Below are 14897 nucleotides of genomic sequence, written 5' to 3' on the forward strand. Positions count from 1 at the left end.
GGCAGCTGACCCCCAGGGCTGAGCAGGACATAGCCGCCGCTTGCCATCGGTTAAACCGCCTGCACCTCCATCCCCGCAGCCTCGGTTCCCATTTGCCGGTGCCTGGTGCCCCCTGGAGGACACCGGAGACCTCACCACGGCCATGGCCAGCCGCAGCCGCCCCCGTTTCAGGGCCAGAAAAGCCCCACGAAGACACGGAATACAACGTATTTATAAAAAAATCTATAAAAATGAGCCTATGATTCTATGATTCTATGAAAATTGCCTCCAGAAAGAGCCCACAGGCAAGAAACTACGGCACTGTAACCTCAGCACTGAGCACTGGGTCCTGCACTGCCTTGTGAAAATGTCGCACTCCTGGCTCTGTCACGTTTCAAGCCTGGCTGTGTTGCTGGGCTCACACGGCTTTGCTTTGCCTCCGGACACACAGGTCAGGGCTTGGCTTGGTGCATGACAAGGCTGGGCTGGGGTTTGCGTTGCCCCGGCCACCATTAGCAGGGCTCAGTGACCTGGGTGAGATCTTCCTGCTCATCCTCTTCCCCAGAGCACGTAAGATATAAAATAAATACGACTTTACCAGGCGCAAAGAACACATCTTGGATCAGCAGCATCAACAGGAGTTGGACTCGATGATCCTTGTGGGTCCCTTCCAACTCAGGATGTTCTGTGCTTCCACGATCCTATTAACACAAGGGTGTCACTTATTTACAGGGTTTTAAGCTCTGCTTGCTGGCAAGGAGGCAACGATGGCTTTGGAGACCTGGGGGTCTAATGCTGACAGGGCTTAGCAGCCATTGCAGCCGTTTTGGTGCCCTGCTCAGTGTGCGAGCACTCCTTGCAGCCCTGCCATCACTGGGGTACCCAAGGGTGCCCTGTAGTCTTTTTTTTCCTTTTTCTTTATTATTTTTTTTTAATAAGCTCCACTTTTCATGAAACCTGTAGGAATTTAAAAGCTTTAAGAGTTTTTTTTTTACCCCTCTATTAAGCTTGTTCAGCTATGTTGCCTTCCGAGGCAGTGGCGACCTGGTTCAGGAACGGCACGGCGACCAACCCCAGGCTGCTCGGGCCATCTGCTCACAGACCCTCAATGTGGAGGATGGCAAATGGCGTTTATTGCTGAGTTACACAGAGTTATATAGCTTGGGTTTACAACGTCACTTCCGTCTGCTTACATCATAAACTACACACTATTGCCTATCAAGGGAGGGGCTCTATCCATCCGTACAGCGCGATATCTTCCGGCCGCCAGACCCTAACTACCTACATTTCCCCCCTCCCTATGCATAACTAAATTAGCTCAAATATAACAATCTAAAAAATTCTGCTCCTGTCTCAGTTCTGTACTTTATAAAAATCTTAAGAGGTAGACATCATAACTTGAATAAAAAGCATAAAGCACAATAAACAGGAGAAAACTAGGGGGTAACTGGTAATAATGGTGTGTAACTTGGGATAGCTAGGGATAACTGGGGATAACATTGAGTAAATACACTCTTAAAGCAGTTGCTGGTGTTCTACCAACATAATGTTAACTTTCTCTAGCCGGCTTTTAACAAACGACACAAGCTTATTTAGTATACAGGGTCCAAAGATCAGTGTTATTATGATCATTGTGATCGGCCCTACCAAGGTAGATACCAGGGTGGTTAGCCATGGTGAATGGTTAAACCATGGTTCAAACCATCCTTGTTGGGCTTCTCTATCTCTTTTTCTTTTTTTTTTTTTTGTTATGTTTTCCTTTATCACTCGATCGCTTGCAGTGTCCTGCAGGAGCCACTTGAATGGCTGATGGTGATTGTAATCTGATTCTGTCTTACCTGTAGTAACAAGCCCCAGAATCAAGATCACACAAAGGCATCGCAGTCCCCCCCCCCACAGAGGCCGCTTCGCTGTTGTCTGGATTCTGCCAGTGTGGAACTCTCAGGCTTAGACAGGGCGCTTGCCAACTTGTTGACTTCTCTTGTCACCAAGGTATACGGATTACGGGGGCGTCCGATGATCCAGTCCTGTGAACAGAAACTCACAGTTTTCATTAGTTTTATTCTGAAGGTCCAGTTTGATGGATTTTTATCTGGGGGGGGGGGGGGGGGGGGTTATGTAAAAACGTGATCCCCACTCCCAAAAAACTTACACATGGTCCTTTTTTAATTTTTGCGCTCGTGATTTCGAACCCGTTTGTTTTTAGAGTTTCTGAGACTGTTAACACTAGCTGGTCCACTTGACTTCCTGACGGCGCAGCGATCAGGATATCATCCATGTATTGAATGATAGTCGCGGTCAGGTCACTGTGCTGAACTGGCACCAGCGCCCGATCCACCGTGATCTGGCAGATAGTAGGCGAGTTGATCATTCCTTGAGGCAGCACTTTCCACTGGAAGCGTAAGTTGGGGAGTTGACTGTTTGGAAACATGACAGAGAAAGCAAACCGCTCCTTGCCTTCTTCATGTAGGGGTATCGAGAAAAAACAATCCTTAATATCAAGGATGGCACAAGGCTGTCCTTTTGGTATCATAGAGTTCATAGGCAACAACGTTTGGACAGGACCCATTGGTTGAATTATCACGCAGGTCATGGAGGAGGTCATGGAGGAGGCGAAACCCTTCACCAGTTTGCTTGGGTATTACAAAAACTGGAGTGTTCCATGGGCTAGTAGAAGGCTCTATATGACCTCGTTGTAGTTCGTGGTCGACTAGCTCAAGAAGAGCATCCATTCAAGAATTCGACAGGGGCCACTGCTCGACCCACACTGGGTCAGACAATTTCCACATCAGTCTAATCGGTGGAAGTGGGTATGCGGCAGTGGCCCTTATGGTAAATTTGTCACCCTGGCTTTTAATAGGGCTAAAGCGTCCCTTCCCAACAGGGGTGGGACTCCAGACATGACATATAGGAAAAGAGTAATGGTTTTCTCCGGTCCCTTTTCAGTGTGGAGCGTGATTGCAACCAATTGAGCGCTCTTCCGAGCTCAGGTTAATCCCCCAACTCCACCCACCATGGGGGCGTCTTCCAATTTCCAACGCGGAGGCCAGTTCGTCTCAGGGATAACTGTAACGTCTGCTCCGGTATCGATCAAAAAGGGGACACTAATGGTGGTGTCATTTAAGGTATTATAAAGGGAACAGATCCCCCACACCACTGGCGGGTTATCACACTTTACTGCCAGGGCCACCCTGGGGTCTCGCCCCCAAAGGGTGGTCCTTGCTGTCCCTGAGATAAGGACAGGTTCGGCTGGACCGTCGGTTGAGCTGTAAAGTTGGTCGCCTCTTGAGGGGGCAGTGGGTTCGAGGGCACCAGGTTCGAGAGCACCGCGCCCCATCCGGGGTTGGCATAATTGGGCCGCCTCATGTCCCAAGTTGGAGAGGGCTGTGCGCGGCCCAGTTGCCCTCTCCCCTTCCCGTTTCCCTGGGTTTTAGATCTGCATTCCTTGGCAAACTGCCCTTTCTTTCCATAGGCCCAACAGGGTCCTCTGGGTCGGTTTTGGCGTGGGGGGGTGCTGTTGGCGGACCCCCCAACTGAGAGCAATTTGCCGTGACGTGGCCTGCCTGGCCACATTTAAAACATGTCATCACGTTAGCTATTGTGGTGCGAACAGCTACCTGGATCAGGGCTAGGTGCTCTTCTTTCGCGACATGTTTAATCATGTCTGTGATACTAGACCCTGCCGGCAGTGATCGCAAGATTTCTTTGGTTGCCGAATTACACTGCTGGCATAGGCATTCTGCTACGACTGGACCTTTTGCCTCCACGGGCAGTAGTGAAGAGTTGACCGCTGCCTGGAGACGATCTACAAATTGCATAAAGCTCTCACTTTCTCTTTGTTTTATTGTCGACCATGGCGACAGTTTGACAATAACTCTAGAGGCTGTACAAATAACTTCTCTGGCCGCACAAGTAGTTGCCATAGCTTCATGGGCCCGCAGGCCCTGGGCTTGCGCCTGGGGGGAGTGATCATTGCTGGGTCCGTACCCATTAGCCACTGCAGGCTAGAGCCATGTAGTGGGTGATCCGCCCCAGTTACTTGGGCCAGTTGTCTCGTACAGTTGTCCTCCCATTCTTGTTTAAAAACGATCATCCCTTCCCCGTCAAAGATCAGTCTACAAGTTTGTTTTATATCAAACGGGGGCATGTCGTCTCCCCTGAAAACACCATCTATGAGGGTCGAGACCATAGCAGAATTAAGCCCTTTATCCGCGATGGCTCGTACATCCTCAGGGTTTATTGGCGAGTGGACTCTCTGTCCCCGGTCCGTCGCCGGGACCGGGACTGCTAGCGTGGCTGATGGGGCCCAATCGGCGCACGCAATCTTATTTTTCCTCCAATCCGTGAGAGGAATTTCTCCCCCTCGCGGTTCCGCTTTATTTCGGATGGGGATATTTTTGCTTTTGACTCCGTCTGTCCCCATTTCCCTCTCCTCCTCCTCCTCCGAACGTGAACCAGTACCGCATCCGCAGCCGGAACTCGACTGACCGGTTACTTCCGGGTTCCGGTACCCTTTTGTGGAGCTCCGGCCCCGCCCACCGGCCTTGCGGGCGGGCCGTTCCCTCCCTCCCGGCTCGCGCCGCCTTCTGCCCGGCGGGGTGCTCGCCCCGCAGAGGCATTTTGTCAGACGGGCGTTCTGACTGACTCTCTGCCCCTCGCTCGCGCCTCTACCTCCCTCCCGGTCGCCCCCACAACTTTTCTCTTTCTCGTTCTCCTCCGCCTCCCGTTTGCGCGCGTTGGTTAGACCTGGCACTTCCCCCCTGTTCCCGCCGGAGGCGTCTTCCCCCCGCCGTCCGCCTTCTCGTTCGGCGCCATCTTGGGCCGCGTATGGCGGTGGTCTCGCCCAGACTTCCTCAGACCCTGGTTTCCCAGCGGCGCCCCTGGCTTCCTCGGCTAACCCACCCCAAAAGGATTTAGCTCGCTCCTGCCCCTCCGTGAGGGATTGAGGGGGCACGTCGCCCTCTCGCAGATCTTTGGGCTCAGCAGAATCGTCACCATCTGGGGGATGCAGGGTCCGCGTGGCTGCCCCGACTCCCAGCTGCGGGGTGGCCAACAAACAGGCCTTTCCTGCCCTCCAGGTTTCCTGTGCTTGTATGGCCTTCCGCAGGGCCTGTATGACTTTCCCCCACGACTTAAGGTTTTTCCCACAACCTGAGGACATCATCTCCTCGGCTAGCGCTTTAGTGCACTTGTCCCACACTTCAGGGTGGAGAATATCCATGACCCCAATTTGTAAATGACCCCAATTTGTAAAAGCCTCACAACTGCGAGAGTAAAATCTTTGGGTTTACAATCAATACCCCATTGCTTATGTAATTGTGATATGACCTTCACAAGGGCTTCCATCTTCCTTGTTGGTCCGGGAGCGTCGTCCCCGCCGGGCTGGTCCTGCCGCTCCGGCCGCCGTTCACCCGAATCCAGGAGACGATTCCCGGGTTTCGGCACAGCTACTTAAAAAGCATTACTCTGGAGGGAAATGAACAGGTAGGTGAATGCCTGGCAGCTGTGTTTTCCAGAGCAAGACAGACTTGGAAAGAAGGAAAGGAAAAGGAAACGGAGCCTTAAATTGGTACTTTAAAGAAAGAAGTAGGACTCACCATCATGACTGAATATGACCTCGGTTTCTACTGCATGTTTGCTTTTCATTTCTACATACAATCACACCACAAATGTGAGTGTGCTTGGGAGAAATGGGAGATACTGTGGGTGTGAATACAGAGCTGCATTTCATTGCCAGCTACAGAGAAACCTCTTGAACAACTGCAGCTGTATCGGCACAAACCCTCAGTCACTGCTGCAGGGGGCTCACAGCTCCAATGCCATGTGCCTGGCTGGGGATGCCAGGCCCCGTCCTGCAGCACTGGACCCTGCCAGCTCCAACACAAGGGGTCATGCACGAGCCATGCTCAGCTGCTGAGAGCTGGGCTCAGCTCCAAACCACTTTTTTTTTTTTTTTTTTTCTTCATGGCTATCATCTCCCTGATATATTTCTACTATATTTCTCTCTCTGTGATGCTGCAGCAGGACAAGGGACCCTGTGAAAATGTGGGGCCAGGTCCTCACCAGTCATGGTCGTGAGGGGCTGCAGGGCCAAAGGCCAAAGTCACCAGCGCTGGGGGACAAAGACGGTGTCACCACATCAACACCACAGCTTTGTCCCATACTCAGCCTGATGGCACTGGGACTCTCCTGAAGCACAGGCACATCTTCGTCTGAACCAGGAAGCCCAGGCTTCAGCAGTGCACAGAGACAAAGGAGCATTTAGCAGGAGATGGCTGTGGGTGGGGCGGCCACTGTCTGCTCCTGGTGCAGATGGGTCCTGAGGTCAGGTCTACAACACCAGCTGGCACGCAGCAGCCCCCTGCATGCACCCCAGGGCAGGCCTGGTAATGTGGCTTGCCTTCCTGGGCTGGTAGATGCTGGTTTTGCTCACTTAACTTCTATCTAGGTTCTTGTAGCACACTTACATTAAGCACACATATATGTACATATTTTGTATGTACGTATTTGAGCTCATGTAAGCATTTAAATACACTCGTGTATGCAAGGACTCCGCGTACGGTTCAGTTCAAGTTGTACATGCATTTTAGTGCCATAATGCAATGATCCGTGTTGCCTGATTAGATGAGGTGGGGCATAGGGATGCTCCTTGGAAAAGGACCTTCCCACTGAGAGGGGGGTCAAACTCCAAGCACTGATGCTTCAGCACAGCCTGGGACACGAACTCAAGGGCCCGAGGCCAAAGGAAAACCAGCATAATTCAAAACGAACAAATAAACAATTATATCAGATAGTTTATCTGAACTGCTTCCAAACTACACACATACTAGATGAGATAAGCACAGAGCCCCAGTGCTAATGAATCCGATCCTGCTGCCCTGTGCAGGCACAAACAGCAAGGATGGCCCCAGCAGCTGTGCCTAAGAGGGAAAACAAGGAATGACCAATAGGATCTTTAGAATAAATCTGGGCCTCCCAGAGCTCCAGCCCACCAAGTGTGTGGGTAGCTAGATTTTTTTTCTTTCTTTTTACCTGGTGGTCAGGGTTTCCAAGTCTTTCTCCCTCAGGCCCCCACAGTGGATGACAGCCTCTCACACTGTGCTGCAGCCAGCACAGATGGGATCCAAAACGCCATCAATCACCACCAGGCACGTAGGAACACACCTCCCACTGCAGTCCTTTGGTGCTACAAAGACGAGATTTGAGGTCTCTGTGGACCTCTTGGGATTCATTCATTGCTTAGGGGACACCCGGATCCACAGAGGCTTTCTTCTCATGAAACACAACAGGTGCACAATCCCCTGCAAATTGCAGCGTTAGGGTGGTGGTTAGGAGGGTGGCTGCACTGGTTGAGCTTGGCCAGTGCTACCCTTCTGCTGGTGGCAGGAGTGGCCCAGGGGCAGGGAAGCATGGCTGTAAGAAGGGGGCAAAGCACTGTGCACTCCTGCCCTTGCACCCCACAGCTGGGGGTCACCTTATGAAGAGCATGAGAAAGACAAGGACTGCTGGAGATGTGATACAAGGTATAGAAAATATAGCCCGTGAAAAAAGATGGAAGAAATTGTGTTTGAATCTAGGGGAGAATAAAGGAAGGGAAGAAGCGGCTGTCTGCAGACACAGAAAACCTCACTGTAAGGGCTCTTCTCTGAGCACACCGCATACAGGACTAGGAGTAATGGGCTTAAGCTATAGCAAAGAAAATAAATACAGTTTAGATTGCAGAAAAAAGTATAAGAGGGCAGAGGGTGAAACACTGAAATAAACTGCCTGGGAGGATTGTGAAATCCCCATTGTTTGAGGCTTTTTAGAGCAGGTTGGACAAGCCCATCAGGAATGACAGGCAGAGTTCGTCCTGCCTGCAGGCAGAGGATGGGCTAAAAATACCTGAGTCCCTTCAAGCTTTATTTTCAGTGATTTAGCAGAAGGCTGATTAAGCTGTGCAGCACCACCATCATCTTCAAGACAAAGGCTGCTTTCATTCAAACACATTCATAGATGAAGGCTTATTTTTTTAAAAAAATCAGCATTCCCTTCCTAAACTCATCCCTAGCTTCCCAAGTGTCTGGTTTTTAATTAGAGAAGATGGTTGAACTCCCAGAGCAATGACAGTCAGTCCTTTAGTGTGCATCACTAAATCATTGCTCATTGAAGCCAAATGTACCATGGATTCCCTAAGTTCACTGGGTGTTGTGGGTTGGGTTTGGGTGTTTCAACATATTCAATAACTAGAGCTCTTCATCCAAAGAAGCCTGTGGTCTGATCTGAATGTCTAGGTGAGGCTTGGTCTCCCGCTGATCATGTCGAGGAAGCTTCATACTGTCACCGGTCACTGCCTGCACCCCAAACCTCTGCGTCACTCCTGGAACCAAACGTAACACACCAGAAAGCAAGAAGAGCTCTGCTGCAGCTAAAGCCACTAATTCGGTAGGTCCCTACTAATGGCTTTTCACCTACATGAAAATATAAGGGAGATTTTCAAAGGCACCTAAAGGATTTGGGAGCACAAATCCACAGCCAGCATGGCTCATGCTGCTAAGCAACAAAGACATGAGCATATCCTTCTGAGAGCACCCAAGCCTCATTAGAGTCAATGATGTAACTTCGGTTATAAAACTGGTGTTGACTTAACTGCTAGCCTTCTGCAAGAGGATTTTGGTTTCCTAGCTTATCCTTAGTAACAAGTGCCCTGGTCATGCAAAGGGAACAACATTGCCACCCTTACTGCATGCAGTCAGACTCACCATGTACAGGGCAGAGATGCCTGGTGCGACACAAGCCATCCGACACCCAGTTCAGCAACAAGACGTCAGCCTGCTGCAACATACTACCCGATCAGGAATTTGGAAAACTTCTTTCAAAGAAACACCTGCTTTCCCTAGAAGTAGACCCTATAAGATTTAAATACTGCATTATTTCAGACTGTACATTGTATGGACATTCTAAGGGGCTCCAACTTGAATATCTTTGCATTGAATTTTCGATGTAGGCTGTAGAGCACATCTAACACCTTACACGGGGCAGCCTGTGGGTGTTTAGCTCCAGGCATGGCACTGCTGCTACACCACTGCTCGTGCCACAGTTGGGCTGCACATGTAATACCATCATGGCTGTAATACCAAATTAAAAGCATCAAAATACTTCCAAATAGCCATTAGTGAACATTTCAGGCACCTTATGTACATTCCCTTTTAAGGCTATGACAGCATTTCGTGAATTTAGCCAGACAAATGATGAAAATGAAAAGCAAACACTTCAAACATAATAGAAGAATGACAGCAAACAGCCCCTAGCTGTTGAAGAACAACTGTCCATGCCACAAGCTAATCAACCTGCTTAACTTCACAGGAAAGGCAGAGAGCAGGCAAGCGTCCGCCTTGTCCTCCCGGTCATTCTTTTGTTAAACTATTTTTAGATTTAATCTTCTGACACCTATTGACAGTGAAAGCAATTAATGAGCAGAGACTAACATCCTGCATTCTTTTAAAAATAGCTATGCATGGAGAAAAGACTTAGTCAAGCACATGATGTGAACATGACAGACTTAGTCTCCAGAGAAATCATGTAGCTAAATACACCAGAACTAAATAAAGAATTGTATAGGTGACTCAGTTTTCCAAACATGGGGCAGGGCCCCGAGTGTGAGGAAGTTAAACAAAAGGATTAAGAGAAAAACACTTATGAAAAGCTTAGCATCTTCTGTTTAAATGGCTCATTCTGCACACATTTCAGTAAGAAGCGACACTAAAAATGCTGTTACACCTGTGCGATTTACACAGTTCCAAGGTCAGCATGTAAGAGCTCAGCTACAAGCTCAGAAAATCATGCAGTAAACTATGAATGTCTACCACAGTGACAGCCCTGAGCCCAGTAAGTGTGTTATTCCCTTCAGTGTACTACCAATACTGTGGCAATGCTGGGATATGTAACAAGAGTGCTACCTAAGAGACACAGGCTTGGCATTTCAAACTAGAAAAAAAAAAATAAAAATCAGAACAAAAACATGTAAAAAGCATTAAATATAACCACCTTGTATCTGCTAATATTGGGCCATTCTGAATATCTAGAATTCAGGTATCTTTAAAAATTGAGGGAAACTGATAAAAAAAAGCCTTCAGTCCAATAGATACAGCAAAGGCTGCAAAAGCCATTTTTAGACACTCGAGACTCCTTTGAACAGACTTCATTACTTTCCTAGAGCTTGGAGGCAGTAATACAAATTCTTATGATAATCAAAAATAATTAAGAGGGATGCGGGGAAAACAGAACTGAAAAACTAGTCTTTTATGACTGCTTTTGTTAACAGAGAAAAAAATTACTTGAAAAAATCGTTGAAATACAAAAAACAAACATACTCTAGCATAAGTTCTTCAGTGAATCCCTTCAGGTGACTCACAACTAATTCACTTTCTGAGACCATATGAAAGTAAGAGTAGCAGACTGCATTTCCAAAAACTGCAAAGCTTTAGGCTTAACGAAGACTCAGGAGGGAGGGACAGCTACTGCAAGCTTATCAAATAGCAATAGTTGAAAGAGATCAGCAGCTTCTTGTGACAGTGTGCTAGATTATTTTTCCTGTCCACAATTGAGGCTGAGGGTGCCATTCATCAGCAGGTATTTCACCACGAAGGTGCAGAGCTCCCTAGTACCCACAGTACCTGTTGCATCCTGGACATCTCTGGAAAGACCCATTTGCAAAACTAAAAAGCTTGTTATCGCTGCTTCATTTAGACTCAGTGTACTTGTTGCAATTCTAAAACCTAGAGACAAAAAAACTAGAAGAGCAAATGCTTTTAAAAAATTTTGCTTCCAGAAGATAAAGAAATCACATCTTTGTTACTGCAGAAAGCATTACCAGAACAAGCACTATTGTTACTCCTGGGAGGAATCAGCCTGGAGAGCTCAATTAGCTGGCAGAGGGGGCGGGGAGTGGAACACAAAAGGATAATTGACATAATATTTGTTTTGCAGACAGAAATGCATTTTTCTTTCAGCTTGTCTATAATTTATGCAATAATACACCTACAAGGATAAGAGGAAAATTATGTATTTTAGTGTTGTATATTTGAACAAAACCAGTACAAATGAGAAAGCTGATCTAAAAATGGCAAAAATAGCAAGGTCCCAACACTGACCAAAATTTACACATAAATAAAATCTTCTCCCACACCCACCGCACAAATGGAATCATTTGAATCATAATCCTTCCTATATTTTTACGGAGTTAACTATGCAAGCATGATGGTTGCATCATGTTCATACCACCTGCATCAGGAGCAGTGTTAGTCCCTTACTTCCCTGCCTAAGTATTGGAGGGGGAAGATATATTAATACAGGAATACAAGGGTTTCCAAATTGCACAAAATGTTTATTGTTAGTCTAGTACATTCAGTATCATATTGACTAGAATACAGTAATTCAAAATATTTTTGGCGAATTGAAGTTTTTTAAAAACCATTTCAAACACTTCAAAAAGCAATGCCATGAAAAATTAACTTAAAATTAAAACAAACATATCTGAGCAATAGTTTCACTTTTGACTACAGAAAACCTTTACATGGGTTTTAGTGGTTTTAACAGTACTGCATTTAAACAAAATATATGAAATCACAAAAAGTGGAAAATACTAAAATACACACAATGTTAAAAAACTGAGGCATCCAGATGTGAGACTTGTACTTGGAATTACCTGCCCAGTTGTCCCATTTTTACTCTTTTGGGGCAGTTAATTACTCTGCTGTAGTGGTGCTGTTTCTCCAATCATCTGCTAACACTGTACAGCAACTCTTCTTCAATGCCTTAAATCTAAAGTTTGTCCCTCTTATTAAGTTCCATTTACAAATGTATATAATCTAAAATATGCAACCCACTGACAAACCTAGGTGCAATATTAAACGGTACCTTGAAAAACATCCCTATCTTGCTACTTATCATTTGAAGATAGGCAATATTCAGAACAAAATCTGAAAAAGGCAACAAGTTTTGCTTGTTTTTGAATACTGACATGAAAAACAGTAAATTAGAAAAAGGATAAAGTCAATCTTAATATAAGACATTCATTATATAGTGGGACAGATTACAATTATTGGATAAACAGTATTACAATGACTCTTCTACAACTGGTCATTAAATGCACATGTTCTACAATTGTGACTTACTACCACATTTTGTTTTCCTCTATGGAAAGACAGCAATACAATTGAAGACCAGTTTTACTCTGTGTTAAGTCCTAGAATGACAAGTGCCACTGAATGAAGTTCTTTACTCTTTCCTCCCTAAAAGGCTGTGCTTGTGAAGAACCAATAGCCATGAATTCAAAGCGGTCAGCAGTTGCTCTCTATCTGCTGTTCTGATGAGGATTTCCCAACAAAATGTCAATCAATGACCCCAATCAAAGTTGGTGGGAAGTGGTTCTGCTGGCCAATTCAAATCCCCTTGAAAAAATCCAAGCCTTAATATTACAGCACCAATATACGTATACATGTTTTAGAAAAGTTACTAACCGTTTTGGATAGAGCGATATTAGCTGGGCACCTTCCTTAATACTGCCAAGGTCTGATGTCAGCTTTCATCCAAACTGCTGCTTGACTGGGCAGCACAGAGTTGAACTGGGAATCTTGAGAAGAAACTTGTGTTAATTACTTCTTTAAAGCACTTCATTTCCATCACAGATAGAGCCAAATTAAGGTGCTGTTTAAGTGGTACTATAGATGAGCAGAATATTACCACGTTCCAACTCAGCAGATGAGCATTTATATTTTAGTTTGTAAAAAGTGGTTATTATAATTACACCTATAATACAACCCTTGAAAGAGGTACGTTTGCTTGTCAGTACAGTATGTGGAATGTAACCATTTCTTGCAAGAGATTTTGCAACATGAATAACTGCATAGATGACAGTTGTGTGTTTTCAGTTCAGTAAATGTACTTTTAAAGTTTACAAAAAACACAAAAAGTTTCTATAAAAGTCACATTGTATCAAGATAATGGGTGGTATAAAAATCATTCCATCTGTGATTCATGTTTAATAAATGACTAGTGGAAAGGTGACAGAAACCAAGTTCAAATCAGAAGTTACATTTTCGCTATTGCACTGACTTCACTTGAATCACTAATTTAGAAAAATTCATGTAGTTAAAAATTGTAAAGTTAAACTAGAATACAAAATTTATTTGTAAACATCAGGTAGCCAGTTCTACTAACATGGAATGGACTCTTAGTACTGCAGTACAGTATCTTAGTTATTTACAGCACTTGCCATACGAAGGACAATTCCAGGACACACACAACATCAGTTCACAGTAATTGTGTTCAGAGAACTACCAACATCAGTGCAGCTTTTCTGTGCAATTTTCTGATTTCCCCGAATTCCTTAAGTCAAATAATACTGTTACAGAGGCCAAGTGCAGATTACTCCCCCCACTCTGATATATATGCATATATCATAAGTGACGAATGATGTCTGCAGGACTTCTGTAAAGGTACTTCCAAATGGCATAGTAATGAACAGCAGCTGCTGTGGCCACAAATACGTGCCAGATGGCATGGGCAAAAGGAATGACTCCATCACTCTTGAAGAACACCACACCAAGACAATATATCAAGCCTCCCCAGGCAACCTCCTGAAGTCCATCGGTGTTGCTCTGACAATTAACAGACAAATTAGAAAACCAGCATACTAACATTTAATTACATTTTGTGAAATACATTATATTTATACAATATGCTTCAATAGCACAATAGAAATAATAGTGAGATAAATCAAAAGTTAAGACAAGTCTGATATTTTGCTTCAGGCTTGTTTTGTTAGCAGAGCAGACAAGCATGAAAAAGCCAATTGCTGAGAAATCATGTTTCTCAAATACAATGCATTAGTCTGATAGAGTTTAAATACTTCTCATCCATTCAATTTTGCCCTGTTTCACTGAAACGAAAAGCCTCTAGTATGAGACAAAAAGCTAGCTTTGTTCCACATAAGTAATTTTTTAATGGGGCAAGAGTCAATTTACTTCCCCCATTTTGACCCAGACCACAGAATCAATCGATTAGATTTTACCTAAAGCTCTTCAACATACCAAGAAAAAAGGACAATTTGTTACCAGAATTTCATTCTACTGTCCTAAAGAAAGCTTCTCTTACAACTTCTAAGTCTTGAGCAGGCATCAGATACATTCATGAACAGTGAAGTCTAGAAGCATTACGTGACAGGTTAATATATTTTGTATCTTCATCATTTTTACTAAAAATCAAGGTAAATTAGTTATTACATCCAATATCCTCTCGGAGGTGAGGATCTTCATGAAGTTTGGAACCCAAGCTCTTTTTATCTAGACTCCGCGGCCCAGATTCAACAAAAGAAGGTAGCATTTCACTGAATGCAAACCATAAATCCAGAAACATAGCTGACTATATTTGGTTCTTCTGCAGGGAAAGTTTATAATTATGGTGGACTAAAATTAAGATCTTTTCAGAGGAAACAGAGCTGCACCAGTTCTTAAATCAGTTATAAAAGGAAAGTTTGTATATTTGTAATGTCAACAATCACATTCCTTACCATGGAGGTCACTACCAGAGCAGGAGAAAATCCCATCGCTAAGTAGAAAAAGAGTTCAACGATCTTATACCTAAGACGGAACAAAATGAACTATTTAAGGTAGAGTACACAAAATACAAAAATTTCCTTCAACAATAAAGAAAATATATCTAAGTTTTTATGTTAGCCTGAGTCCATTCAGCTTCTCAAAAAGCTTTTCACATAGATATGTTTTATTACAACAATAAAGCTGTTATTTATCTCTGTGCATGCTAGTTGCAGACAATACCTTCTTCACTGAATACTGCCTAGATGCATTCATTTGCATTAAATACTAATGAGAATAAAATATTCAGACAACTTATATTCCCTTACTTGAGAAGAAGCT

The 14897-nt window shown here is 44.9% G+C and overlaps 1 protein-coding gene and 1 long non-coding RNA gene across 3 annotated transcripts in view; both read right to left on the bottom strand.

The window, feature by feature from the left end:
• Positions 1–915: 915 nt before the first annotated feature.
• Positions 916–5532, bottom strand: LOC118175957. Its single transcript, XR_004755216.1, has 2 exons — positions 5431–5532; positions 916–1004 (listed from the first exon to the last, which is right to left on the bottom strand). It is a non-coding gene; the product is annotated as an uncharacterized LOC118175957 (long non-coding RNA).
• A 5791-nt stretch (positions 5533–11323) lies between these two features.
• Positions 11324–14897, bottom strand: part of MMD (monocyte to macrophage differentiation associated) — a 41072-nt gene continuing 37498 nt past the window's right edge. For both annotated transcript variants that reach the window (XM_035342339.1, XM_035342340.1), the window contains exons 6-7: positions 14531–14600; positions 11324–13619 (exon numbers count right to left, since the gene is read on the bottom strand). In XM_035342339.1, the coding sequence (XP_035198230.1) occupies positions 13419–13619; positions 14531–14600 (271 nt within the window). In that variant the 3' untranslated portion in view covers positions 11324–13418. The remainder of the gene's footprint in view (positions 13620–14530; positions 14601–14897) is intronic.

The sequence above is a fragment of the Oxyura jamaicensis genome, chromosome 18 (assembly GCF_011077185.1).
Source record: "Oxyura jamaicensis isolate SHBP4307 breed ruddy duck chromosome 18, BPBGC_Ojam_1.0, whole genome shotgun sequence".
NCBI lineage: Eukaryota > Metazoa > Chordata > Aves > Anseriformes > Anatidae > Oxyura > Oxyura jamaicensis.